Source organism: Cibotium barometz, chromosome 56 (assembly GCF_041138505.1).
Source record: "Cibotium barometz isolate CiBa-2024 chromosome 56, ASM4113850v1, whole genome shotgun sequence".
NCBI classification, from domain to species: Eukaryota; Viridiplantae; Streptophyta; class Polypodiopsida; order Cyatheales; family Cibotiaceae; genus Cibotium; species Cibotium barometz.
In genome coordinates, this window is record NC_141101.1 from 24,568,291 (window position 1) to 24,595,820 (window position 27,530).

A 27,530-nucleotide genomic window follows, 5' to 3' on the forward strand; every position below is an offset into this window, starting at 1 on the left:
TCCTTGAAGCCTCCTCCTCAAACTGCTCCTCTGACTAGAATATCCTGCTGTCCAAATTCTGGAAAAACTGCCTCATGTAGAGAACACTCCCAATTTGAAGTCCAGTGTGAAACTCTGCATATGGACCCCCATCCTTGGCTTCCAAAAGCCCCACATATGTCTACCAATGAAGGAATCAGACAGAAGTCCGCAGCTTCCTAGAACTGCTCCATCAACACTGTTACGGCCAGTACCTCTAGGCATTAGTATACTCGAACCAACATTTCCCTCCCTGCTTGGTCCTCCCTATGGACACCTCGTTATGGTCCATGGAGCATACTCCAGATAATACGATACGCCAAAGAAAATATTCCGTCCTCTCCAAAGTTGTCTCTAATGAAACCCCATCTCCTAGCATGGCCTTCAGTGGTGAAAACACATCCACTGACATGTCCATGTATGGAGCCATCTTTGTAGAAATCACCTCCGTTGCTGAAGGAAGTGAAGACTCTCAACCAACCCTTCTGATGGCTTTGAAGAATCCTCTTGGGGAGCCTATTGCTTAGCAACTGTAATAGAGCCTTAAACTTCTTGGACCAATCTTCATACTCTTGCTTGTACTCTTGGGCTCTGGCTGCCCACTCCTAGGCAGATGACAAGGTCGATGTCACTCCCACTAGAGACTTGAACTCCTTGGACCAATCTTCGTACTCTTGCTTGTACTTTTGGGCTCTGGCTTCCCACTCCTCGGCAGATGACAAGGTCGATGTCACTCCCCCACTAGAAGACGGGGGGGGGGGGGGGGAGAGGGAGAGGTAACGGTTTCATGTGTTCATGAGTTCTCTGCCAATCACAGCAAAAAGTTACGACATTTTCTCTGCCAGTCACAAAAAAATTGCTATCATAAACTGCCCAACTACCATTTTGTTTATTATCAATAGATCATTTACATTTTATCTATCCAGGCCACCATGCCAGTACATATACATCCAACAGAACAGCACACTACTAAACAGGCATCACCAGTAGGGAGCCAAAAGGCCTTCAGTAGAAAAGAGACAGATCGGCATCCAGAGGGTATCAGTACTCCCAAGAAATATCCAGCCCTAGTGTCCTGCAGGGTGACTCCAAGGAGGAGAAGCAACCCATCTGTCCTTCAGTGGAATATGCTTTGTGTACCTGGCAAGGTCACGTATTAATGCACCCACTTCCCAACAGGGTTTTTCACCATTCTGCCTTCCAGCTTAAAGGGAAAAACTTGTAAGAAAAGAGGAGCAAATATAATGAGACACCAGTATCTACCTAGTTACAACAAAAAAATGTTGTTCCCAGAACACCATCCATTGAACTGTACCAGCATTTGCATGTTAGCTTTACAAGCTATTTTAATTTTAAAAGTGACTAGGGTCCACTACTTGCATAACAGTACCACAAAAGAGAAGCTCGTTTCTAGAGCACCACCTTCCCACAAGCATGTATGTCTAACTAAACCAAACATGATATTACATTCCAGAGCAGGGCATACTCTCACCCGCCGTAAGCGGCGAGCTTATGAGGAGGCTCAGTACTGGGACACATATCACATGCTCATGAGTAGAGATGCTGCTGCTGCTTGGAGGAGACTCAGAGAGCCCCGTCCACCCACACCTATTACCGATCCTCAGACCTGGCAGACATATGCAGAGAGACTTTATGATGTGCCTGCACAGCCCCCTATACCACAGCCCACAGAGCCATGCTCCACAATCTCCACCTTCTTCACCCCACCTATGGTTAGGAGGGCCATATGCCGACTCCAACATGGACAGGCGAGAGATCATACAGGATTACAGGGAGAGCATCTTATCTATGCTATTGATACATTGGCACCATTTCTTGCTCATCTCTTCAACAGAGCTCTGTCAGAGGGGTTTCCGGCTGAGTGGACGATGCACACTATTGTGCCGATCCATAAAGCGGCAGATGTACTAGACCACGGGAACTATAGGACCATCATGATTGGCCATATATTGGCCAAACTATACGGGGCAGTTTTGGAGGCAGAGCTTAGCACTCATGCAGAGGTTGGGGGATTGAGAGCAGCAGGCCAGTATGCATCTTCCTGCCTGCTTGCCTCTGGGTGATCTCCCCGCGAGCCCTCTGCACTCGGAGACTGCGGTAAAGGTTTCTGCACTCATCATCATACCATCGGTTCTGGGGCATGCTACTAGATGTAGGTGGCTGTCCTGTTTGTACGTGGTATGGGAAACTCCTCGCGGCTGCGGAGTGCAGTACATGTGAGAGCTGGGAGGTGAGCATAGCCATGGGTGCCGATGGATCTAAGGCAAATAGCTGATCATGAACATGATAGTCGTACACATCAGCTAGGTCCTGAGTGAAGTGGAAAATAGTGCGTGGTGGCTGTATGATGGGTGGGTGGGTCTCCAGTAAGCTCCTGAAAGTGAGGGATAGGTATATATGATCCGCCCCAATGGGGCATGGTGGTACGGTGAAGTGAGACACCATATCTGCTGCCTCCCGGGATCCCATCACATAGTCCACTGTACTACTGCCGCCTCCCACTGGAAAGCAAGTCAACCCACCTAAATCTGGCCACTGAGTCATCCCGTTATAAATAACGAGATGGTGTCGGGCCCCATGCTCCAGCAAATGTTGCCCATATCCAGTGCTGTTAGCTCCTCCGTCAGCGGAGATCCGAGTGGTCCCTGTATCCTCTGTAGCTAGCGGCTCTAGTCTCAAGGGATCCTCAAAGTCATAGATCTCGCACTGTCTGCTCTGAGTCCGTGCATTGAAGTCCCCCATCAAGAAGACTTCTCCCCGTGTCAAATAGTGTAAGATCTCCTCAGATAAGACAGAGTATGGAGACTCACTAGCCTCTCCTCCACCCGGCTCCTCGGTGGTGGCAAACCGCGACCCCTTCGGAGGAAAGTAGCAAAGGGCGATATAAATCCATCTGGTCTCCGAGAGGCGTAAGCTAATCCACATGTATCTCGCCTCCGAGTCTCGTGCTACGACTCAAACATGCTCATGTAACCCATGTCTAAAAAGCACTGCAATACCTCCTGAACCTCGGGAGGTGGCCTGTCTCATCCCCTGTCGGTGAGCTGACTCCCACTGATAACCCTCAACCTGTGGTAAGCCCCTCTCCGGGCTCTCATGTGTCTGTCATCAAGATGATATCCCGGCCCTCCATCACCTCCTCAAGTCTCCTTGGATGTGTCCATAGGACTCCATTACAGTTCCAGACTGCTATGTGTATCTGTTTGTCTTCATGTTGTTTCCTCCGTGTCTCATAGGCCAGATGGCGCTATTCGACCCTCTTCCCACCATCAATGTAGATGTGAACATCCCTATAATGTCCCTTCTTCCCTTCTTTGCGTGCCGCCTTGATCTTCGGCATGCATAATCTTCTGTGCTCCAGCTGCATCCATGTGAGGTCATCATCGAAGTAGATGGGGTTCCCTGGCAAGCTCCTCAAGATAGCCCGTCTTCTCATAAAGCTCATCCTACTCTCCTCGTCCGGGAACTGTAGCACTAAGGCCTTGCCTTTGGTGGAGTCCTTTGGGGTTGTCCTCCATACTCTAGTGAATGGGAGCGGCTCATCCTCCTTTAGTCCCAGCTTGGTACATAGGTTCCGCCCGTCAATCTCGGGCGTGGAGGCAGTGCTCTCTGGTATCCCTGTGACTCGGATGTTGAGGTGCCGGATCTGTCACATCTTCTCTTCATCAAGAGTAGATTGCATCATGTGTACATCTTCTTGTACCTCCTTCTTGATGTTCTTCTTCATCACTTGTACATCTTCTTGCACCTCCTTTTTGATGTTCTTCTTCATCACTTCTACCCATCCTTTGCGGGCCGCCTCCATTTTTCCCTCGATTGTGTGGATGAGGGTTTTGGTGATCTCTTCTTTGATTGCCTCTTTGTCCACGTCAACAGTCTCTCCTTCCTCCCGTGGACGATCGCGTAAGGATGCCACTTCGCCCTTCAAAAGGTTGATTTCCTCCTGCATGGCGAGCTTTTCCTTCTCCCACTCCTCTTGCATGGTAAGCTTCTCTTCCTTCCATATTTCCGCTTCGGCCTCCAGCTTCCCCATGCGCGTCAATAAGTCCTTCTTGATGGCGGTGATGGAGAGAGAGAGAGAGAAAGCTGTATTAATGTCTACTAGAGGCCAAACTCGACCTATGAGACAAATCAATGTACAACTGTCAATGTCTTTTGGATGTCCACAAAAAAAAGGACAAAATGAACATGAAATAAACTATGAAAGTACTGAGCTAGTGGGGGGGTGTGATGGATGGAGCACTACCTAGAGGCTCAGTATGCAACCTATATGCGCAGGGTGAATGATCAAAGCGTTGTACATGCTAAACAAGCCCTAGCCTTATCAGAATCATGGCTAAGGAAATATTTTGCCTGAGCCTCTGACACTGACTGGTACTGACATTAATACATCGTCCTCCAAAGAACCACATATACCGACGTCGCTCAATAGGATCAGGAAAGTAAAGACTCTCAAAATGACATGTGAGTCTCACTTTGCTTACTTGGGTCGTAGCAGAGTTGATGAGGTGCGAGTCTCACTCTGCTTACTTGGGTCGTTAGCACAGTTGATGAGGTGCTCGAATGCAAAGGCTATCATATCCTGACTCTAGGAGAGTTCAGGAATGCCAGATAGATTCGGGGTATCCATCTATAAATTTCCAATTCAATTTATGACTTTTCAATTTTTGAAGTTTATTCAACATAATATTAACAAGTGAAAACATTATTTCCCAGATTCACTTTAAAATTTTAAGCAATTTTTGTTGCTGTTACACCCCCTGCTGGGGGAGCCCGAGCCTGCAGCCGCTGCAAGAGAATCTCTTTCCAAGGCTCAGCGCCTGGAAGCAGCCCCCGAACAATAAGCTTCCCCAATAAGGCTCTACTCTGATCGACTGGATCTATAATGCCCAAGCCTCCCTGAGCCAGCGGAAGTGTAATAACTGCCCATGCAACCTTTGCCCGGGCTGGCTGACCATCCCGCTTAGACCAAAGAAAGTTCCTGATCAACCTCTGCACCTGGCTGATGCAAGAGCTCGAGAAGATCCAGCAAGACGTAATGTACCACATGGTCGCTAACAGCACCTGATTTGCCACCACCACCCTCCCAGCCAAGGATAGTCGAGCTGTACTCCAATACAAAAGCTTCTTCCGAATGCTCAGAAGAAGCGGGGCAATCTGTTGCTCAGGTGACAAATCTAGTCCAATCTGGCATCCCAAATACCGCACTAAAACCGGGGTCCGGGCTCCATGCCGGAGTGGGAGCGCTACTGATCCAAAAGGCCACTGTCTTGTGCCAATTGATCAATGCTCCCGAAGCTGCACTAAAAACCTGGAGCGACTGCTCTGCCTGAAGAAGATTGGCCTCCTGGCCATGCAAAAATAAGCCCGTGTCGTCAGCAAACTCAGCATCGAGCAGGTTCTCTCCCCGGACTGGGAGTCCTCTCAAACCAACCTCCTCTGCCATCAAATACATGCTCATAGCCTCCGCAAAGAAGAGAAAAAGAAAAGGGGCGAGGGGACACCCCTGACGGACTGATCTGGTCAGCTCAAAACTCGGCCCCCGTCATCCTGCAATCAACACCTGGCTACGAGCTGTGGAATATAGAGCCGCCACCCCTCTAATCCAACTTGGCTCAAAGCCCAGGCGAAGCATAGTGCCCTCTAAGAAACCCCAATCGACTCTATCGTATGCCTTCTCAAAATCGAGAAGCATCACGACCAAGTCCTCACCAAGAAATCTAGCTCGGGCCGTCGCCTCCCAGAAGGTGAAAATGTTGTCAAGGATACTACGCTCCTTGACGAATCCTGTCTGGGTAGCCCTCAGGAAGGGCTGGATCCTCAAACTCAAGGCCTTTGCTAAGACCTTGTAGACAGTATTGAGGATCGTAATAGGTCTCCAATGCCGAATATCATCTGATACTTCCTCTCCCTTGGGGATAAGAAAGATCAAGCCCTTTGAAAAGCTCTGTGGCATCACCCCAGTGTCCAAAACATACTGAAAGCCCCTGCGGAGGCTTGGCCCCAAAAGGTCCCAATAGCGCATAAAAAAGGCAGGCGTTAGTCCGTCCTCCCCAGGGCAACTATGGCGTGGTAGGACCCTCAAGGCCTCAGCAAGCTCAACCTCTGAAAGAGGCGCACCAAGAACTGTACGCATACGATCTGTGACCCTCCTCTGCACATGGGCCCACACAGTCTGTCTGCAAGCATCCCGAGCCTCAGTGGCTGGCTCCGCTGAAAGCAGGTCTCTATAGAACCCAGTGGCAATGGCTCTGATCTCCCCAGGCTCAGTAGCTACCGATCCGTCCGGCCTCCCAAGCTGACGGACTCGTGCTCGAGCATGGCGGGGTCCAGTAATCTCAAAAAACTCCCCAGTCACTCTATCACCCAGCTGCGTCCATTGAGAGGCCTGGCGACGATAGTAAAACTCATGTCTCTGCTCCTCTGCCTCTCTGACCTCCTGGCGTGCCTGGCTCAGCTGGGACGTCACCCACTCACATGCAGGCTGCTGCTCCTGAAGGCGCTGAAGCGAAGCAAGGCTGCGTCTGAGCTGTAGAAATGTGGAAGCAAGAGCTAGAAACTAGAAGACTAGAAATGAAATAAGAACAAGATTGAAGGACAAAGAGTTACCTTGAGATGAGTGTAGACAAGACACAAGCTGGATACTTCTTATGATGTGACCCCCATAATATATAGGTGTGTAATACAAGAGATAGTAGCCACGCTGATATGTGGGACAAATAAGATGCCACATGGCAGACACACAAGACTCAAGACAAAAGTTTATACTAGACTAGGAAAAGAGTACACCTACTGTGCACTTATTTCCAACACCCTCCTTAAGTGGACACTAGGAGGAAGACAAAAGACAAGACTGAAAGACAGACAAGACAAGACCAAGACTGAAAGACAAGATAGAAGACGAGATAGAAAAGATCCTGAGACACCCCTCCTCAAGTGATATCCTCATATGGTTCCACAAGGGTAGGGACAAGATGGATCTAAAACAAGACATAGTCAGATTGATAGACAAATAGACAGACAGACAAGACTAGATAGACAGAAGACTGACTGTAGACAAATAGATGGACCTTGAAGACATCCCCTCCTCAAGGGCAATCTCTCCCTCTTGGGTAGGGACAAGAGAGAGGTCCAAAAGCAGAATGAGTAAGACACTAGAACCCCTTGACCTACATCATCGGTGGTCAAGGTGGTAGACAAGAAAGATGAAGTAATCAGAAAGCCCATGTTTCATCATATGAGGAATGAACAGCAAGATCTGCTGATGGAGATGCTGCAGCAACATGGGCTGAGGTAGATGTAGGGGCTGATGTAGAGGGTTTAGAGTAGCAGTCCTTCTCCTGGTGATTATCACGGCCACAAATGGTGCATGGATGAGCCTTGAAGCAGTCCTTCTCCATATGATTAGTTTTGCCACAATGGGTGCAAGGCTTTCTTACCTTAGAACTTCCTTTCTTTGCTAAAAATGCAGTGTCAGTTACCTTTTGTTGTTGAGTTCTTTCCTTTTCTTGGAGAGCATTGATGATACCTTCAAGAGTAGGATTATTGTGATACTTGAAGGTAGTGACAAGAGTAGCATAGGTGTCAGGTAAGCTTTTGAGAAGCACAGCAATAGCAATATCTTCGGAGATGGGGGACTTCACTGATGCAAGCTGAACCATAAGACTGCGAAGATAATTGACATGAGAGGCTATAGTAGCTCCCTCTTGCATATATAGATCAAAGAATGAGATCATGAGTGCAATCTTAGAGTTTTTAGAGCGGGGTCCAAAAAGGGTATCCAAAGTGATCCATGCTCGAGAAGCAGACTGTATGTCGGAGATGTGATGAATGTAATCATCTCCAAGACCGAGCAAGATGATAGCATAGGCTTTGTCATTCTTGGCAGTGGGGACATAAGTGACAACTTGCTCAATGTCGGAATCTTCGGGAGCAGCATGGTGAACAACGTCCCAAAGACTTTCTTTCATAAGATGGCACTTGATTTTGATTTGCCAAGTATGAAAGTTGGACCCATTGAATTTGTCGATAGACATGAGAGAATGAGTAGAAGAGGCCATGTGGGAAGGTCTTACCTCTTGCTAAAATGCAAGGGCAGTGTCTATTCCCTTACAAGATTGCAGAAATGAATGAAAGAAGAGATCCAAATTGCAAAAGTACTGGCCAGCAAACTGAAGGAGACAATGCACAGTACCTTGTAGACTCTTCAAGCGCAATAAATCCCAGGCAAAGACAGCCCCTTGGCAGCCAAAGGAAAGCATCAGGGTAGTACGATGAACGTCCAAAGCTGAGGCGGCTCCAAAAAAAACGGCGGAAATTTGCTGAGCTGTTGCAGCAGCAAGTCGGTAGCAAATAGATGCTGGTCGGTTGCTGCTCTAGCTCTCTCTCCACGAGTAACAGCGTGCAGTAAGAAGTTCAGGCCTGCGAGGCTGAGTGGTGGCTGAGAATAAGAGCGGAACTGAGCAAGATAATGGTGGCAGATTTCTGTTCTGAGAAGAGGGGCTGCAGGGGGCAGAAGTGGCGTGCAAATCTGCAGCAGTAGAGACAGCCTGAACAGGAACGGCAGCAGCTAGAGGTGACGGCCTGAATAGCAACAATCGTGGAGAAGATGGGCAGAAGATGGAGATGGCGGGCAGCAACTTGGAGCGGCCTCCTCTTCAAGATGTCGCTTCTCCACGTAGGTAGTAGAGGTCCTCAAGAGGAAAGAGAGCATACTCTCTTGCACTTAAAGAAAGAGAGAGAGGACATGGCTTCTCTTTTTGGCCTCCCTCTCCTCAATCTCTAGGAGCAAGGAAGCAGTGGCTCTGATACCATGTAGAAATATGGAAGCAAGAGCTAGAAACTAGAAGACTAGAAATGAAATAAGAACAAGATTGAAGGACAAAGAGTTACCTTGAGATGAGTGTAGACAAGACACAAGCTGGATACTTCTTATGATGTGACACCCATAATATATAGGTGTGTAGTACAAGAGATAGTAGCCACGCTGATATGTGGGACAAATAAGATGCCACATGGCAGACACACAAGACTCAAGACAAAAGTTTATACTAGACTAGGAAAAGAGTACACCTAGTGTGCACTTATTTCCAACATCAGCCGATGCTCCCGCTCGCGAATCTCTCCCAGCCGTGTCAAAGCTGCAGCGTGCAGAAAAGAGCTAAGCTCGATGAGTCCCTGGGCACACTGGCCTGCTGCATCCTGGTCAGAGCACTGACTATCATGCCAGATCCTCTCAATGTCCTCAGCGAGACTAGGATCTGTAAGTACCCTCTCTGGGATCCTCCATTGCAAGCTGGGCTCCCGTGTCCTCTCCTCAAGTGTCAAAATAACTCGCGCATGATCTGAAAATGAGGTGCCAGCGAGAATGCCAACGGAGCCCCCTCGCTCCCCTAACCAGCTGCCCACATAAAAGCGATCAATCCGTGATAGATTAGTCCCTCCCTGCCGGCGATCCGACCGAGAGAAACTAAGACTGTCTTGAGAGCGGGAGAAGGCCCCATGCTGCCATGCATCAGTGATCCTCAGTGACATGCAAAATCGCTCCCAAGCTGCAAGCTCCGTGCCGTGCACTGTAACATGACTGCCTCCCACCCTATCGGCCGGGTCCTCAAGCATGTTGAAGTCTCCCCCGACACACCAATGTGCGGCCTGTGGCAATGCATCCGTAACCTGGGTCCAAAACTCTGCTCTGGCACTAGCATGGTTGGGCGCATAGACGTTGAGCACGCCCAATAGCTCATCATGCATCCTCAGAATGACATACTGTGCTCTACCAGGCACAATGATCCCTCGATCCACAATGGCCTGCCGCCATACATCTGCAATGAACATGCATACTCCTCCCTGTCCACCCAAAGGACCAAACCCTGCAGACCAAAAGGTGTCCCATCTACCAGGCATGACCGAACCATATCTCCGGATCCTGCTCTCACCCAAGTGGTGCTCCTGCATCATCAAAATATCAATGCTGCCACCAACCAGGCATCTCTGAAGCTCTTGCCTCAAGCAACCACGATAGCGTATATAATGTGCTTCGCCAAGGCCCTGAACATTCCATGAGATGATCCTCATGGATAACCTGCTGAGGTGGATGCTGTCTCAGCCGTACGGCGGGCCTTCGCAAGCGGCTTGGATGGAGAGTAGTCCCCATCCGAGCGGCTGCGAATCTGCCCACCCGGTGTACTGCAAGAATCACGGATCAGGCGAGAGTGGCTGTCCCCCAAGGTGACTGCCTCCCGCTCAGACAGAGCAACCTCGTGTATACATACATATCTAGGGTCGCGTGCAAGGTCTGCCACTATGCGAACGACCAAATGACGAATCCCTGAGGCATCCACACTCCCGAGATCCAAGAAAAAATGAGCCAACTCCCATAGTCGGCCTATCACATCTGTCACCTCTAGATCGCTCACACGGTGAGAAAACTCAACTGCCTGAGTCTTTAAAGTGCTAAGAGCGAGCTCCAGAGTCCACTCCCGGTCGCATGGGCCACAGAGAGGGAACGAGAAGGCCACCGCTGAATCAAGTGCCTCCTCCCCGCGGGCCGGAGGAATCACTACATGAACTCTGATGGGTGCTGGCTCATGGGGGCCCTCTGCAGCCGTGTGAAGGAGTAATCAAAAGCCTCCGAGCGCTGTCTAGTGCCGAGGCGACTCAGCCGACTGCGGATAGATGATATCCGTGAAGCCCGAGTCGGCATGGTAAGTCTCCTCTGCGGTGCTCGAGCAAGGTCGGTGCTCAGAGCCCTCCGGGCTGCAGGTGAGCGCCAGGGGACTGCAAGGGTCTCCCGGGGAGCTGAGGCGGACGGGGGGGGAGGAGGGGGGGGCGAGGGGGGTGGAGAAGGAGCCGCTGCCGAAACCGGAGCGGGGACGGGAGGAGGCGAAGGTGGCAGCGAGGCGGTACGGGGGGACGGGGGTGGGGGGGGGTGAAGGAGGGGGTGCTGGCATCTCCCGGTCCTCAGTCGTCGCAGGGGTCTCCTCCCTGGAGGGGAGCAAAGCTGTTCCTTACGGGAACCCAGTGATGCTGAGACTGTGGCTGCTGTTGCAACGGTCTGTGGGTGTACTGCTGTGGCTGTCTCCCTCGACGGCGCCCCTGTCCAGGCTGCCACTCCGAGGGCTCTGTGGCCTGAGCAGGTGTCCCGGAGGCTGCCTGCCGAGCTGCATCTGTGGGCGGGCCATCAGGGACCTGCTGCTGCGGTGAAGGTCGGGGTCTCCTGCAAGGGCAGGCTTTGACCAGATGACCGACCTGCCTGCAAATAAAGCACTAGTTCGGGAGCCCCGAGAACTCCACTCTCTGATCAATCCATCCCCCCCCTATCCTAGGTAGCTGAATGACCTTCGGAAGGGAGGAGATGTTAGACACCAAAACTCTGACCGAAGGTAGCCCAGCTGCTCTGGCCACTACTGAAGCTGCTGTGGGGCCAGTCTCTAGCACTGAACCCACCAATGCTCCTAGCCTAGAAAGGAGCGGAAGGTACTCCCGGCGGAGTCCAGGGAAGCAGACTGTAACATGGAAAAGGCGCTCTCCCTGCTCGGCCGCTACTGGGTCAAAGCCATGCTGCCAAGGTCTGAAGAAAGCCCGAGCACCCCTGATGTCAAGGGGACTCATGGCTAGGACCTTGGCCACGCTCTGGGCTGTCTCAAACTCGATCTCGTAATGTCCACGGCCCAGTAGCTGAACGTCCAGGATCTTGCCCACATCTGCAAGAAGGCGGGCCAGGAGAAGATCCCGGATCTCCCCTCTGTTGGGGCGAGTGCTGACTATACGGCAGATGGTGGAATGAGCCTAGAGGCGTTCCACCTCTGCGGCGAGGCTCGCTTCCTCTGCTGGCGAAAGAGAAAGCGTGATGGGGGTGTCCTCAGGGGCGAGCGAGGCGGCTGCGGTCTGAGGCGGGGCGGGAGGAGCCTCCATCAGTGTCTGAAGCTATGTCGAAGGCGGAGCGAATGCGGAGATGCACACAAAGGACGAGGGAAGGGGGAAGGCAAAAAGGAAGAAAACCCCAGGGGGGACGGAAAAATCAGAAAAGGAAAAATGGGGGGTGGGGGGGGGGGGGGGGGGGGTAAGGCGGTGAGGACAAAAAGCCCCTAGGGGGGAGGCGGCAGCAGCGCGAAGAAGGGGGGGCGGGGGGAAGAAGAGGCGACGGCGGCTAAGGGGGGGGGGGCCGAAGGAGGGGAGCTGGAGCAGGGGACGGCGGCGCAGGAGCGCTGGGGCGCGCAGAACAACTAGGCGGGGGAGGGGGGGCAAACGCGAGGGCAGGCGGGGGGGGGGGGAGTGGGGAGCAGACGGGAAGGCGGGAAAAGGGGGGGAGGGCGTGCAGTCAGCGCGAGCAGGGGGGGAGCGAGAGCTTCAGCGAGCGTAGAGGCTATTTATGTCAACAGTTTTTTCTTTTGTATATTTCAAGTTAAAAATATACATGCTTTTTCTTTTTTGTATGAAACCTTTTTGTACCTTACCTCTTATGAAACGTTTCAAAACGTATGAAACCCGTTTCATACCTGCCGTTTCAGAAACGCCTGGCAACACTGCACCAGAGTGGGGTATGGCGGGGGGTCGGGCACTCAAGAATGTGTGGCTCAATGAGGCTATGGGCATGTCATCCATGGGTGATAGGGCTTCCTCTCGTGGTTTGAAGAACTGAGTGATGGTCGCCTGGGGCCGGGGTGGATGTCTCCCATGGGGTCTCGACTCCCTAATCAGTGAGTCTGTGGCGATGAAGCTCTAGTAGGAAGAGGCCTAGGCATCGCTGATCTGGGCAATCCATGATCTTGGATAAGGGTCCAACCCCCTCTCTCAAGAGAAAGTGGAATCTCCCTCGAATCTCATAATATACGGTGTATCTGCATATGAAGTGCTCCTCTGACTCGACTTCTTGCTAGCACATAGTGCATATCCTCTCCTCACGAGGTATCTGCATGGCTTTCCCTGTCTCTATCCTGAGGCGGTGCGATGACACCCACAACTGGCCCACTGCAATCCGCACGGCATGTGACATGTATATGTCAAGATATGTGGCCCTCTGTATGAAACCATCCTCTGTAAGCCTCATGAAAGTATCCATGTAGTACTGCCATTTGTGTGAGAGTGGCTCATGTGTTGTGATCCAGGTATCCTATATGTATAGTCCCAATAAATCATATCTGATCACCCGGTTCGTGTCATCTTGAGAGAGCCTAATGAATGGGGACTCTAGGCCATACTGGAGTGGGGGGAGGCGATCCATCTTGAGTCCCGCCCTTGTGAACCAGGTGCATACTCGGGTATACCATGACTTGTGCCCATCTGCTACTAGCTGTTGGGAGGACTGTAGGGCGAGCCTCGGGAGTCTCTAGAGGGGGGGCATGGCACTGATACTGTGAATGTGTGAGAGAAATGAAATGAAATGATATATTAACGTCTCGAAGAGGCCATAATGGCGTATAAGACCATAATTGAGAGTACATCTGAAGTTGGTGTCTCATCAAAGAGAACAACCCAATGAAACTGAGAAGTACAATAAACTGTCTTACAGTTATATGAACTGTAAGTAAGACTCCTAGATGATATTGAGTAGAAAATACTGGAAAATGTATATCAAGTAGATCCATGTATGTTGATCAGTTGAAGTGCTGCCCTCTCCTCAGATCAAATATCTCCACCATGGGGCTGTCTAGAATGGAGAGGTCGTAGAAGCGAGGTAGGTGCCTCCGATGCCGAGCAATAATGGCTCTGATCTGGTGATGGTGAGGATGCCGTGGTTGGGATCCTGGTGGGCGTGGTCGACGAGCACGACATAAGACGACTACTCTATCAGTGGTGACTCCTTGGGAGCGTGGCTGGTGCCCTGATGGCCCGATGGAGGAGGTATCAGGAGGTGTGTGGGCTGGGTTGCTGGTGCTGGTGATGGTGCTGAAGAAATCTATTAGGATCCTCTGTCTGGGCTCCGTACAGGAGGGTCGGTGTGACAAGTGTATCAAATAGCCACAATTTGGTGTGCGGCTCCTGAAACTGTGTGTGTGCACATTGCCTCTCAAGTGTCCCCAAGGTTGCCTGCCCTCGCGCTAATCTAGCTGCTGCTGCCTCCTTTAGGGAGAAACGCGGTCGTGTGAAAGTAACTCCCAGGTAGACATATGACCTGACGTACTCAACCGGCTCCCCTCCGAAAGTGAATTGAGGCTCTGATCTCGTCACCCATGCCTGTGTGGTGTTAAACACCATAACCTTGGTTTTCCCAAGGTTCACTGTCCGATCTCTATCTGCACAGAATGCCTGTAATGCATCCAAATGTCTCTGTAATCCCTCCGGAGAGGCTGCACCCATAGTGAACCATTACAGTTCCATACTGCCATGTGTATCTCTGTTAGTGGCCTGGTCTGTGTCCCATAGGCCCCAAACCGCTAATCCATGGGCCGGCCATCAATGATGACCCGACCATCTTGATAGAAGGCCTTCTTGCCTTCTCTCCTCGCGTATAAGACTCGTGGCATGCAAGCTCTCCTATGCTCTAGCTGCATCCTCGTGAGATCTTCATCCAAGAAAATAGAAGCTCCCACTAAGCCTCGTAGTATGACCCTCTTCCTCATGAAGATGGTGCGTGCCTCCACATCCCGAAACTGTATGATGAGAGCTCTCTTCTTTGTCATGTCTTTCCCGGCCCTCCAAGCTTTGAGGAAGGGGGGGGGTCCCTCATGTGAGTATCCAAGTCATGTGCATAGTGTCCGCCCATCCCCCTCGGGGGTTGAGTCGGCTACCTCGGGAATCCCCGTGACTCTCACATTGAGTCTATGAGCATGTCGCATCCGCTCCTCCTCAATGGTGGTGTTGACGATTTGGAGCCCTTCTTTTTTGGGCATCCTCTTTCACTTCCTTTTTGATGTTCCTCTTCACCACTTCTACCCAACCCTCCCTTGTTGCCTCCATCTTACCTTCTAGGCTCTTGGTGAGTTCCTCTTTGATGGCCTCTTTGTCAACTTCCACAATCTCCCCCTCCTCCCGTGGTGGTCGGTCCCGTAGAGAGATCACCTCTGCTTTGAGGGTGTCGATTTCCTCCTTCATAGTGTCCCGTTCCTTCTTCCATTCCTCTGTCTCCTCTTTCCATGCTTCTTTCTCCTTCTTCCCTCCTTCCTTCTCTTTCTCCCTCTCCTTCTCCCAAGTCTCCTTCTCCCTTTTCCAAGCTTCCTTCTCTTTTTGTAAAGTTTCAATCTCCTTCTCGACTTTGGAAAGTCGGTTGATGATGTTGTTGATGGCGGAGTCCGCCGTCTTCTTGTTTTCTTTGATGGAGATGTTCAGCTTATCCTCCATTTTGACTATCTCCTTTTTGCTTGCACCCTTGGCCATGTTGATGTACCTCGGAGAGACCTAACACTTATGTTGCTGCCTTGGGGGCATGAGCAAGGGTAGGTGTGAAAAGGGAGCAAGGGTGGGTGGGAAAAGGGAGCAAGGGTGGGTGGGAAAAGGGAGCAAGCCAGCGCGAACAGAAGGCGGGAGAGTTGCGGGCGGCGAACACTAGCGAAGCGAGCAGGGGCGTGGATAGTAGCGCATCGAAGTGAACAGGCGGCGAGCAGGGGCGGCAAACAGGGAAGCGCAGAGAGAGAGAGAGAAAGAAGCAAGGGCGGCGAACAGTAGTGCAACAAAGTGAACAAGCCCGCATGTCTCGCAAGAATAATCCGAATCCGCCACTGCAACCTCCGTCTATGCTGGGATGCCCTCCTCCGTAGTCGTGGGCGTCTGGACCACCCAAGCTCAATCGCACGATCAATCAGTGTACCGTTGGTGTGGGCGGTATCCATGTCCTGCTGCTGCTGTGGTCCATCTGGCGCAGTGATGGTTGGACTAAAGAAGTCTGTAATGTGCCTCTGAGTCTGGCTCTCTGTGCGCCTAAGCAGGCTATCTCTATATCTCCGCAGCTCAAGCAAGAACAATCCCAAACACCTCTGGTCCTGGTACCCCATGACTCTGGAAAGTGGTCTAAAACCCTCTCGGAATAAACAGTGGAAATGACCACGTATCTCATAGTATGCAGTACAATGGCATATATAATGCAGCTCTGTCTCTTGCTCCCCATGGCATACTCGACATATCCTGGCCTCAGCTGGTATACCTCTATATCGGCCAATCTCAATCTCAAGCTGGTGTGAGGATGTGCGAATCTGACCAATAGCACATCGTACTGCATGAGACAAGTGTACATCCATGTAACTGGGTCTGATCACAAAACCATCTGCTGTGAGCTGAAGAAAATGCTCTCTGTAGAAAGCCATCTTCGTGCCTAGCTCCTGAGTCGGCTGTATCCATGTCCTCCTAATGTCCAACTGAACTAAATCCTGACGGATGAGTCTGGTAATCTCTATCCATGTGAGAGTGAGAGAGGGTGCCTCTTGAGAATACTGGAAGGGAGGCAATCTGTCCGTGCTAAAACCATGTGCCTGGAACCAAGATGTCATCTGTCCATACCAACAAGCCGTGTCTCCCTGTAAAGCTAATTGTCGGGAGGACTCAAGGGCGAGGCGTGCATATCTGTCTCGGGGGAGATCCCACAAGCCATGTATGTAGGAGACTGATCTCGTAAGAGCCTCAATCACCAGAGGGGCAGCCGCTAGCTCTGCTCGAATAATCTCATGAGGTACCAAGGCCTTGGCCCTAATAATCCTAGCAATCATAGATACCAAAGGCCTCTCTATACCTCTCCACCCGCTTGCGCTGTGATGGCCCACTGAAGGTCCCCATATCTGCACTCCATAAAGCATAGCTGATGTCACTAGAGTGTCAAAAAGCCAAAGTTTCGTTCGAGGTTCCTGAAACTGAACCTGCGAACACATCCTCTCCAAACCACCCAGGGCTGCATGTGCTCTAGTCAATCTAGTCTCTGCTGCTCTCCTCATCGAAAACACTGGCCCACTGAATACTACCCCAAGATATGTATATGCATGTGTATACTCCACAATCTCCTGCCCATATGTAAATGTGGGAGCTGATCGCCTAACCCACTGTGGCGTGGTGTTAAACACCATAACCTTGGTTTTGCCAAGGTTGACAGACAATCCACTATCATGTGCAAAATCATGTAAAGCATCCAGATGACGCTGCATACCCTCAGGGGAGTCAGAGATCAACACAATATCATCAGCATATAACAATAGTGGGATCCAAGTACTTGCTAGCTGGGCTCCTGTGTCCCCCAATCTCTCAATGTAGTCAGAAGCCTCATCCACATACATACCAAACAATGAAGGAGATAACGGGCAACCTTGCTTCATTCCTATAGTGGAGTGAACCAAAGTAGAGACCCCCTCTGGGGTACGTACCTGTCCTGCAACGGATCTATATAAAGCCATAATCCCCCATATGAGCTTTGTGGGTACCCCCATCTCCTGTAATCGCCTCATCAATCTGGCTATGGGCACTGTATCAAATGCTTTGTGGAAGTCCACAAAGCTACAATAAATCCGTCGCCCATGCGACCTGCCCTCCTCAATAATGGCCCGCAGAGTCAAGATGTGGTCAAGAGTAGAGAAACCTCTCCTGAACCCTGCTTGTCCCTCTGCTCGAATGCCCTCTCTCTGCCCATCTCATCAACTACTGCTCAAGAATGGATGCATACAATCATGCTAGTGTGTGACCAATCATAATAGTAGGATAATTCCCTGGCTCCATAGGGTCGCCTGACTTGAAGATAGGCACGATGGTGGACATACTCCAAGTCTCGGGTAAGCCTTCACACACAGCACGATTGAACATCACTGCTAGAAGCTCTGTCAGCATGTCTCTCACATGAATAAAGTGCTCAGCGACCAATCCATCATGATCATATGCTCTCCCAGTCTTCATCCTATCAATGGCCTTCCTTACCATCTCTGTGGTAAAGAAAGTACATGTCTGTGGGCGTGGTGCTGGCGGGTCAGGAAAAGGTGTCTGTCCAGGAACTGTATATAGAGATGCTGCATAACTACCCCAGACCTCTGTAGAAGTGATGGCCAAAGCAGGGGAGGACTCATGAAACAAACGCCAAGCCTCCCTCAATCCTGGCTCAAGAACAGTTGCCTGCTCTAGCTGAGCAAGGAAGGCCCGCTTCTTCCTTCGCACAAGGCGCCGGAAGGCAATACGTGACTGTCGGTGAGTAGTGACTCCCAAAGCAACCTCCCGCTGGAGTCCGGCTCTTGTCTCTCTGCACTCCTCATCATACCAGCTGTTCTGGGGCATACACCCAGAACGCTGTCTCTGTCCAGGCTGAGTATGTGGATATGCCTCTCTCGCTGCATCCTGTAAAGTCTCTGTCAGTATATGGGTCAGCTCCTCCAAGGTCTCCCTGGCTCCTTTGTGTATAGACGTCTATAAATCCCATCTCTGTAGATAGCATCAGTCTCTGAAGTAAAAGTATATCGAGTGTGATCTGCCCCTCGTGTCCTCTCAGCTGTGGCAAGGTGAAAAGAGATGGTCAATGTCAACAATGCATGATCCACTACTACCCCAATGGGTCGAGATCCAACTGTGAAGTCCTCAATGCATGAAACAAAGCTCGGCATAGCCATAACATAATCCACTGTGCTAGCACCATGTCTACGTGGAAAGCAAGTAAATCCAGTTGTTGACGGAAACCTCTGCAAGCCATTAAGTATGGCCAACCCATGTGCAGTCCCCATATCTACCAAATATCTCCCATACTTTGTGCACTCCACATCTTGTGAGCGTCTGTCTAATCCCATATCCAGAGTCTCCAACTCTCTTAGCATCTCCTCTGAGGTATCATGAAAGGCTGTCTGGTGGTTGCCCGTCCGGGCATTAAAGTCCCCTAACAGGATGATGTCTCCATCCCTAGAGAACTCCCATATGTCATCATCTAGCACAGAGAAAGGAGACTGCCCTCTAGGCACTGCATATGTCGATGTACTAGGAGCAAAATAGCATATGGCAATATAGAGGAATCTGCCTGTGTCGGCCCTCAGTCTCACCCACATATATCTGGCCTGATCATCTCTCTGAACGATGTGTAGAAGCGGTTGCAGCTTCTCTCTGAAAAGAACTACCACCCCCCCTGATCCTCTACTACTGTGTACCGATCTCGTCCCTACTCTGCAAGCTGTCTCCCATCTGTATCCTGTCACCTGTGGCATCATCTGACTAGGGGCCTGGTGAGTCTCCGAGTAGAAGACTATTTATCTATCTCTAAAGCTATCCTCAAAGGCACCTACATCAAGTCTGAGGGATTGAGAGATTAAGTGTCTACTGAAGACCCAATATGTCCATGGCATATCTCATCATGGAACAGAAAATAAAATAGAAACAAAACAAAACTATCTTACTGGAAAGAAAGAAATAAAGTTATACCAAACATCTTCTAAAGACCCAATGGGTCTATGAGACGAAAGTGATATAATGCTATCCATGGTATGTCTCATCATGGAAAAGGAAAACAAAACAAGTACAACTAACATTGCTCTCCAAAAGTAGAGGTTGATACAATGATCATCATGTGGGAGTGATACAAAACTGTCCATGGAAATTTCATCATGGAATACTAGGAATATGAAACACGATGGGAGCACTAGTCCCCAATAGACGGTATACCAGTCTCCAAGATATCAAGCATGAGACAATTTTTGCGAGAAAGGCTTTTTAGGTCTTTGGATGAGGCTGACTGACAACCTATTATGTGGAACGAATTCATTAGGGATGAGGCCGGTTGGCCACTTGGTGCATCTCGTTACATGCAGTGGTCAGGATGGGAGAGATGTGCATACACAGTTCTTGCTTGGAAGACCTTTAAGAGTCTTCCGGAGGATTGGAGAGTTGCATCCATTCAGCATCTTAGGGGTTCTCGCATACGTATTGAGCAGATTGATGCAGCTATTCTGCATGAGTGGCTCTCTGGGACCTTTCATGGAGACTATCATCCGAGTTGGTTATCTGTCGAGTGAGGAGAAGCCTGGCATTCCGGACCGTGAAACTGAAAAAGGGAAGGCTTTTCAATGGATCGAAAGCAGCAATCCACTCCCACTCTCCTGGATCCCATTGAAGATATCTGATAGGACTACTACCATATAACCACAAAGACCAAGAGCCATGAGTCACTATCTGAGGAGAAGGGTCAATGAACCAATGCTTTCCCAAACGACCAACAATCCTCACTGGACTAAGGCTAGTATCTGGGATGATCCCTCCATGCTACGTCTCCTCAATCTCCCTGGAGGTGTGATAGAATAGATGATGCAATTTGTAGCCTCATGGCCCGGGAGAGCAATGACTTACAGACGTATGCCTATCCTCAAAAAGACTCCCGCATAGGATCCCTACTCTCAGGCCTCATTGTGAGAGTCATGATATCGCTCCAGTGATACAGCGCAGATATTGGCATAGGCTTTGGCATTCATACAGAAGGAGCCAGATCTCTCATTTCTTTTGTTTATTTGTACATGGCGGTCTCCCCACCAATCAAAGGAGATCGGTTTTCGGTGTAGCACCTACCTGCCCTAGATGTGTGGCAGATTTTGAGACTGTACAACATTGTTTATGGGGATGCAGCATTGCACAACATATATATATATATTTTGCAGAAAGGAGACTTCTATTAAGTATGAAAAAAATTTACAAAATGGAGATTTCACACCAAGCAAGGTGGAGATCTCAACCAATTAGGAGCCCTGTGCTGCCAATAGGGTCCCCGAATGAGAGGATGTGAAAAAGATACCAATGTCCCACTCTCTCATAAATGGGCCGCACTTCCTCTCCGCAGCCCTCGAAGATCCCTGGATTTTGGCCCAGGTAGCCATAATGGTGTGAATAATATCACTCCAAATCCTGCAAAGACATTGAGAAACAAGAACAGGAGTATCCTCAATGGCCTCCGTGCATCTAGCCTTCTAGATATTCCAGGTTGAGATGCTAGCAATAATCTCCCAAGAGTTGTCTAACCTTTGTGCTGGAGGGACAAAGTGTGAAAGTGGCAAATCCTGAAGATAACACTGCCGAGCAACTCCTTGCCTAACCATAATGGCCAAGATCTTGTCAGTCCCCTTGAATCTCAGCTGAGGCCCAGACTGATTTGGGTTTCTATAGCCCAACTTATGGGCAAATTGAGTGGCCGTGCCAGGCATGTGACTTGGGGGGACTGTTGCTTGGCTCTCTGAGTCCTTTTTACGAGGGCAGTGGTACAAACTGCTATTTTCATTTGTAGAGGTATTTCCTAGCATGGTTTATTGCAGGATGTCCCTCGCTCTGATTATACATCCCTCAGATAGAGGATTGACACCAGTTGGGAGAATGTTAACAGTATTATAGCATGGCAGATCTAGAGAGCTAGATGCACGGAGGCTATTGAGGGTGTCCAGGTTTTTGGGTCTCAGTGCATTAGTACTATATGGGGTGATATCATCCATACTCTCATGGCTACTTGGGCTTGTATTCAGGGGTCCTCTCGTTCTGCGTAGGCAAAGCGCGTTATATTTATGAGGGAGTGGGAACATGGCTTAGAGTCGTGATTGTTGTATGCCTTTTTCATACTTAATAGAAGTCTCTTTCTTGAAAAAAAAATTTAAAAAAATATCAAGCATGGGGCTAATGAGTATGGCTGAGAGGTATCCCTCAGCTTTGTCATGTGGAAAGGTAGCTTGATGGCGATCGAACATGTCCTGGAATTGGAGCTGATGAGGGGATTGTGGCCAGGGGCTGGGGGCATTGGGCACGTTGGAATGTGGAGACCTGGTCCAAGGTAACTCCTTCTGGGCGATGAGGGTCCACGGGATCCACTGTATGGGTGTCCTCCTCTTGGGTCCAGAAGAAGGTGGCGATGGTTGGCTCGCCAGGGAGGGGTTGGGGTGGCTGGGGCCGAAGCTCTCTCAAGAAAGTGTCCTTGTGTGTGCGGAGCTTGAGAAGGAAGAGCCCTAGGCAACGCTTGTTTTGGAAGTCAATGATCTTGGAGAGTGGACCAAAATCCCTCATGGAATAGAGAGTGAAACCTCATGTGGATCTCATAGTATACTGGGCAGCGACACATGTAGTGCTCCTCTGTAACACATAATCTTTGTAATCCTTTATGTCTCATAGACCTTATGGTCTTTTGAAGACATTTAATATAACTTTCTTTCTCAACCTCTATGCGGCATAATTTGCAGATCCTCTCCTCCCTAGGTCTCCGTAAGAGCTCCCTGGATCTGAAGATGCACCCGTATCTGGCCAATTGCAATCCGCATGGCATGGGACATGCGAACACTCAGGTAGCCCGGGTGCTGGATCCATCCTTAGTGAGCATGAGGAAGTGATCTCTATAGAAGTGCATCTTCGGTGGGAGCTCCAAGGTGTGATGAGAGAAAGAAGAAAGAAAGAAAGAAAGATATATTAATGTCTTCAAAAGGCCAAAGTGACATATGAGACCAAAATAATTACATCAAGTCCATGTGATACAATGTCTGAGTTACATAAAAAAATGGAAATTCTAGGAACTAAAAATGAAAAGCTAAAGCTGGTGCTAGAATTGAGAGCATATGGCTCTCTACCCTCACCCTAATATATCCCTCATTAGGAGCTGCTGCATGGTGCTCAGTGTGGTGGGATTGAGCTGGTGAGAGAAGGTCCTCCTATGGTGGGAGATGATGGCCGTGATCTGCCTGAAGTATCGGGGTCGTGTGCGAGGGCGTCCTGCTCTGCAAAGCTCAATGGCTTGGCCTAATCGTACTCCTCTCGATCGGGCTCGAACTGCTGCTGCGCCTGGGGTTCGGGTGATAGGGTGGGGGCTGCTGTAGAGGGATCCAGATGGAGGGGGGACTCTATAAAAGTCTCTGCCCAGAAGAAGTCTGTAAGTGTCCTCTGCCTTGGTCCCCTCGCTGTTTCTGTCCTGTGGTGTAGTAGGGACTCTTTGTCTGTGGAGCTCCAAGAGGAAGAGTCCTAGGCATCTCTGATCATGGTAGTCCATGACCCTAGAAAGTGGACCAAATCCATCATGGAAGAGACAATGGAATTCCCCCCGATCTTGTAGTATACCGGGCACGTACATATGTAATGCTCCTCTGTCTCAGCCTTTGTGTGACACAGCTCACATATCCGATCTGCTGGTGCAATCCTCATTGGTCCATATCTGGCTGTCTTTATCTGCAGCTGATGGGAGGATGTACGGACCTGGCCAATCGCACACCTCACTCCAAAAGATAGGTGTGTATGCATGTATCTCTGCCGTATGATGAAGCCATCCTTTGTCAAATGAAGCATGTGGTCACGGTAGAAGCTCATCTTGGTCCCTAGTGGTTGTGTGGGTGACCTTCAAGTAAGTATCAAGGCAGATGATATCTTGCTGGATCACTCTGTTCCGCTCTATGTGGCTGAGGTCATAGGTGGGGGCCTCTATACTATACTGAAATGGTGGCAAAGCATCCGCCTGCATGCCATGAAGTCCACAGCATGTAACCACCTGTGCATACCAACACTGTGTATCTCCATCCCAGGCTAGCTGTCTAGAGGACAAAAAGCTAAGCGAGGATATCTGTGCAGAGGGAGGTCCATAATCTGTGTAGGAATGTCAGTCTGGAACAGGGCCTTTATTGCCATCGGTGGGGCTCCCATCTCAGCCCGTACAATCTCATGTGGCATAGATGGCTTACTCCTGATCAACTGTGAGATCATCATCACAAGAGGTCTCTCCATATGTCCCCATTCATCAGATACATCCTCAGTCTCTAGGCATGTGGGCTCCTCCTCACCCTCTATTTTTACGTCATTGGGTTCTTTTTTCTTCTTCCTTCTCTTGTGAGAGATAAGCTTGGCCCCCAAATGGGAGCCCCATATAGTAGTGTAGGAGTGACCAACGTGTCAAATAGCCATAGCTTTGTTCTAGGTTCTTGGAACTGTACATGAGCACACTTCTTCTCTAATGATCCCAAGGCTGCATACCCTCGTGTCAATCTAGCCTCTGCTTCCCTCCTCATAGAGAATGCTGGACCGGTTCCCAAGTACACATATGACGTGACATACTCCACTGTCTCTCCTCTGTATGTAAACTGTGGGGTCTGCCAATCCACTGTGGTGTGGTGTTAAAGATCATAACCTTGGTCTTGCCAAGGTTCACAGGAAGGTCCCGTGCCTCACAGAAGGCCTGTAAAGCATCCAAATGTCTCTATAGCCCTTCCGGTGAATCCGAGATGAGGACTATGTCATCTGCATACAAGAGGATCGGTATCAGAACTCTTGCTAGTGGTGCTCCCTGCCCTCCTTGTCTGTCCAGACAACCTACCTCATCAATGTAGAGTCCAAAGAGGGCAGGGGACAATGGGCAGCCTTGTTTTACTCCAATCGTGCTGTATGATCTTTTGAGTCTCCCCTTGGGGCGCATACTTTGCCCGTCACTGACTCATATAGGGAGAGAATCGCCTATGACATCTGGGACTCCCAAGTCCTGTAGTCTCCTCATCAGCTCGGCTTGTGGGACTGTATCAAATGCCTTGCAGAAATCTTCAAAGTAGCAATAGATCCTCTTCCTGTGAGCTCTCCCCTACTCAATGATGGCCCTCAATGTGAAAATATGATCTAATGTGGAATGCCATTTCCTGAACCCTGCCTGCCCTAGTGCGCTAAGTCACTGTGCCTCTGCCCATCTACTGAGCTCATGTTCCAAAATAGATCCATAAAGCTTGGCCAGTATGTCACCAATCATGATAGCTCTTTAGTTATTTGGATCCATAGCATCTCCTGCCTTCAGGATAGGTTCAATAGTGTTACATGACCAGCTGTGAGGAAAGCCCTCACAAAGAGCCCTGTTAAACACATGGACTAGTATGGGTGCCAAAATGTCCTTGGCCTGGGAAAAGTGCTCAGCTACCAGACCGTTACGATCCTGTGTCTTCCCATTCTGCAACGTTAAATGGCATCTCTCACCATGCTTAGACTGAAAAGGGATGACTGTGAGGGCGAGCTCTTGGGGGGTGGGGTATGGGTGGCTGATTAGGGACCTGATAAAGGTAGGTAGCGTAAGTGTGCTAGGTAGGTATCTGGCAAAGTAATTGGGGTCTGCTGGTGAGGATCTTGGAAAAGCCTCCAAGACTCCTTACAATCATGTCCCAAGAATAGTTGGTTCGTGTTCAAGCTTGGCTAGGTAGGCTCGCTTTTTCCTTCTAGCGAGGTGACAAAAAGCAATGCGAGCCTGTCAGTGTGTTGTGGAGCTTTGGACTACCTTGCGGTGGAGGCGGCTTCGGGTCTCTCGGCATACCAACTATTCTGTGGGACGTTTTCGTAGGGTGACTTGGAGGTGGCTTGGGTATGAGGGAAAGCTATGGATGTTGATGTGTGGAGTTTGTTGGCTAGCAGGGTAAAGTCATCCATGGGACCATCATTTGGATCTAGGTCGAAGAGGCTGCGGTAGAGGTGATTGGAATAGACGGGTGAGGTTTCTTTGGTGAAGTGGTACTTTGGGTAGCGGGGATAGGGTATGGTGAATGGCTGAGTGGTGTATTTGCAGGTGAGAGAGAAGCCAGGTGGGCATGATCAGCTGCAACTCCAATAGGTCTGGGAGGGACAGTGAACCCCGAAATGAGAGGTATCAGTGAGAGCGAGCCCATGAGATAGTCCACTGTACTAGATCTCTGTCTCTCAGGGTAACATGTGAATGCTCCTGAGCTGGCCAACGAGCCATGCCATTAAATATGGTTAATCCATGAGCTTCCCCAAGTCGAGTAGGTAGTCTCCATATGTTGTGCGTGGTGCCATATCTGCTGAAGTTCGGCTAAGCTCAGTTTTCTCAATATAAAGCTCCTGGTACATGGGGTCTTCTCACACAAAAAAGGGCACCTGAACACTGGCAGTCCGGGCATTGGAGTCCCTTGTAAGAAGGATGTCTTCTATCCTGGAGAGCTCAGCTATGTCACTGTAAAGGTTCTTGTACAGTGAGTGTTCCCTGGATGCATATAAGAGATTTGGCTGGGGCGAAGTAGCAAACTGCAATATATATGTCACAGGCATCCTCTGTCCTGACCCTGATCCACATGTACTGTGCCTAAATATCCCGTCTAATCGCCTTTATCATATGGTGGAGCTCCTGTCTGTAGAGCATACCTACACCTCTGGATCTCCTGGTCCCTCCAGTGATGTGTGGCTGGGGGTGATGGACCAATTCCAACCTGTATCCTGCTACTCCGGGTAGCGTACTCCTCTGGCACTGGTCGCTGAAAGTCTCCTCGAATAATCCTGCATCTAGTCGCAGACCCCCATTACAGTTCCAGATTGCAATCTGAAGACTGGTCTCATAGGTCACGTGCCATCATTTGGCACATCTCTCTGCAATAATTAGCCTTCTGTCCCTGTATACTACCCATTTTCTGGCCTTCCGTGCCTCCAAGATGCGTGGCATGCACTCCTTCCTGTGTGCCACTTGTGCCGGAAAACTTCAAGAGAAGAGGGGGAGAGAGAAGAAAACTTCAAGCTTTTACTTTGAATTGTTTCGGACATCAACTTTGTATGCATTTTAGCAGGTAGATATCAACCATGATCAAGTTGGTCTTCTCGGGAAACATGAACCTTATGCATACCTTTATGAGAGGCTCTTTAGTGATCAGACAGGCACAGAAAAAACTCCTGTAATAAAGAAAATATCAATGGGAGTCCTTACCGGCATGGTAATGTGGATGAAGTCAGGATAACATTTCAACCTCCAAGTGTCTTTTTTGAATTGGATTTCTAATGGATTTGTACTTTTTGTTCGTTTTTACCAGGAGAAAGCTGATGGGAGAACTCGCCAGGACTTACTGGACTTCAGTAACCAAATCTTGACAGGACGTGACACGGAAGTATACAAGGTCCTTGAATCTGTAAAAGATGTCACAACACTGAAGAAAATTGCTCGGTACTGCATGAAGCATGAGTTTCTAGATGCAGCCGTACGATGCTTTGCAAGAATGGGTCGTGCATATGCTGTTTCAGCAATCAGCAATTTGAATGATGAAATGGTAAGATTGTGTATGCAAAAGTCAAATCTATTTTTTACTTTAACTAGGTCACTTTTCTACATACCTAAAGGAGACTAGCATAAATGTCCAGATCATGAAAATCGAATTTAAAAGTGTATGCTGAGGGGGCATTTATGGTGGCATCTTATAAATCTTGCAGTTGAATTTTCAAGACACAGAAACGAAGGCTGCAGCAGTGGCTATCCAGCTTGGATGTGTAGAAGATGCTGAAAAACTCTATATGAAGTGCAAACGCTATGATCTTCTCAGTAAGCTTTACCAGGTACATTGCATAAATGTTAACAATTGCTTGGTCTAAATGATATGGATTCACATTTTCCAATTTTAAAGCAGTGCTAGATTAGTGGTATACCAACCTTGAGAACCAGACTCGAGAATGCTACATCCTAGGATAACTAAAGAGTTGGAGTCCCAAGTGGGAGGTCACAGGTTCAATTCTCGCCATTCCAGCTGATACATGTGTGTGTGTATGTGTGTGGTGTACGGGTGTAGTACGCTGCTCGCACATTGGCGGTGTGTGACCTCTGCTCATCTGCTTGCTGTTTCAGTGGGTCGTCGCTTTGTTCTTGCTGG

General features: G+C 49.6%; 1 protein-coding gene and 1 pseudogene across 15 annotated transcripts in view; one reads left to right on the forward strand and one right to left on the reverse strand.

Annotated features, from left to right (window-relative positions):
* The window catches only part of LOC147607047 (uncharacterized), a 151,514-nt gene that overhangs the window by 51,839 nt on the left and 72,145 nt on the right, over positions 1–27,530 (forward strand). For 13 of the 15 annotated variants that reach the window (XR_015264913.1, XM_086791589.1, XM_086791598.1 and 10 more), the window contains 3 exons: positions 26,463–26,606; positions 26,703–26,936; positions 27,097–27,219. Coding sequence is in view for 14 of the 15 variants with exons in the window: in XM_086791589.1 (XP_086647715.1) it covers positions 26,463–26,606; positions 26,703–26,936; positions 27,097–27,219 (501 nt within the window). In the remaining variant the exon portion in view is untranslated. The remainder of the gene's footprint in view (positions 1–26,462; positions 26,607–26,702; positions 26,937–27,096; positions 27,220–27,530) is intronic. The other 2 variants (XM_086791595.1, XM_086791603.1) reach the window with 1 other exon arrangement.
* On the reverse strand, positions 14,415–15,411 carry LOC147607050 (uncharacterized; annotated as a pseudogene).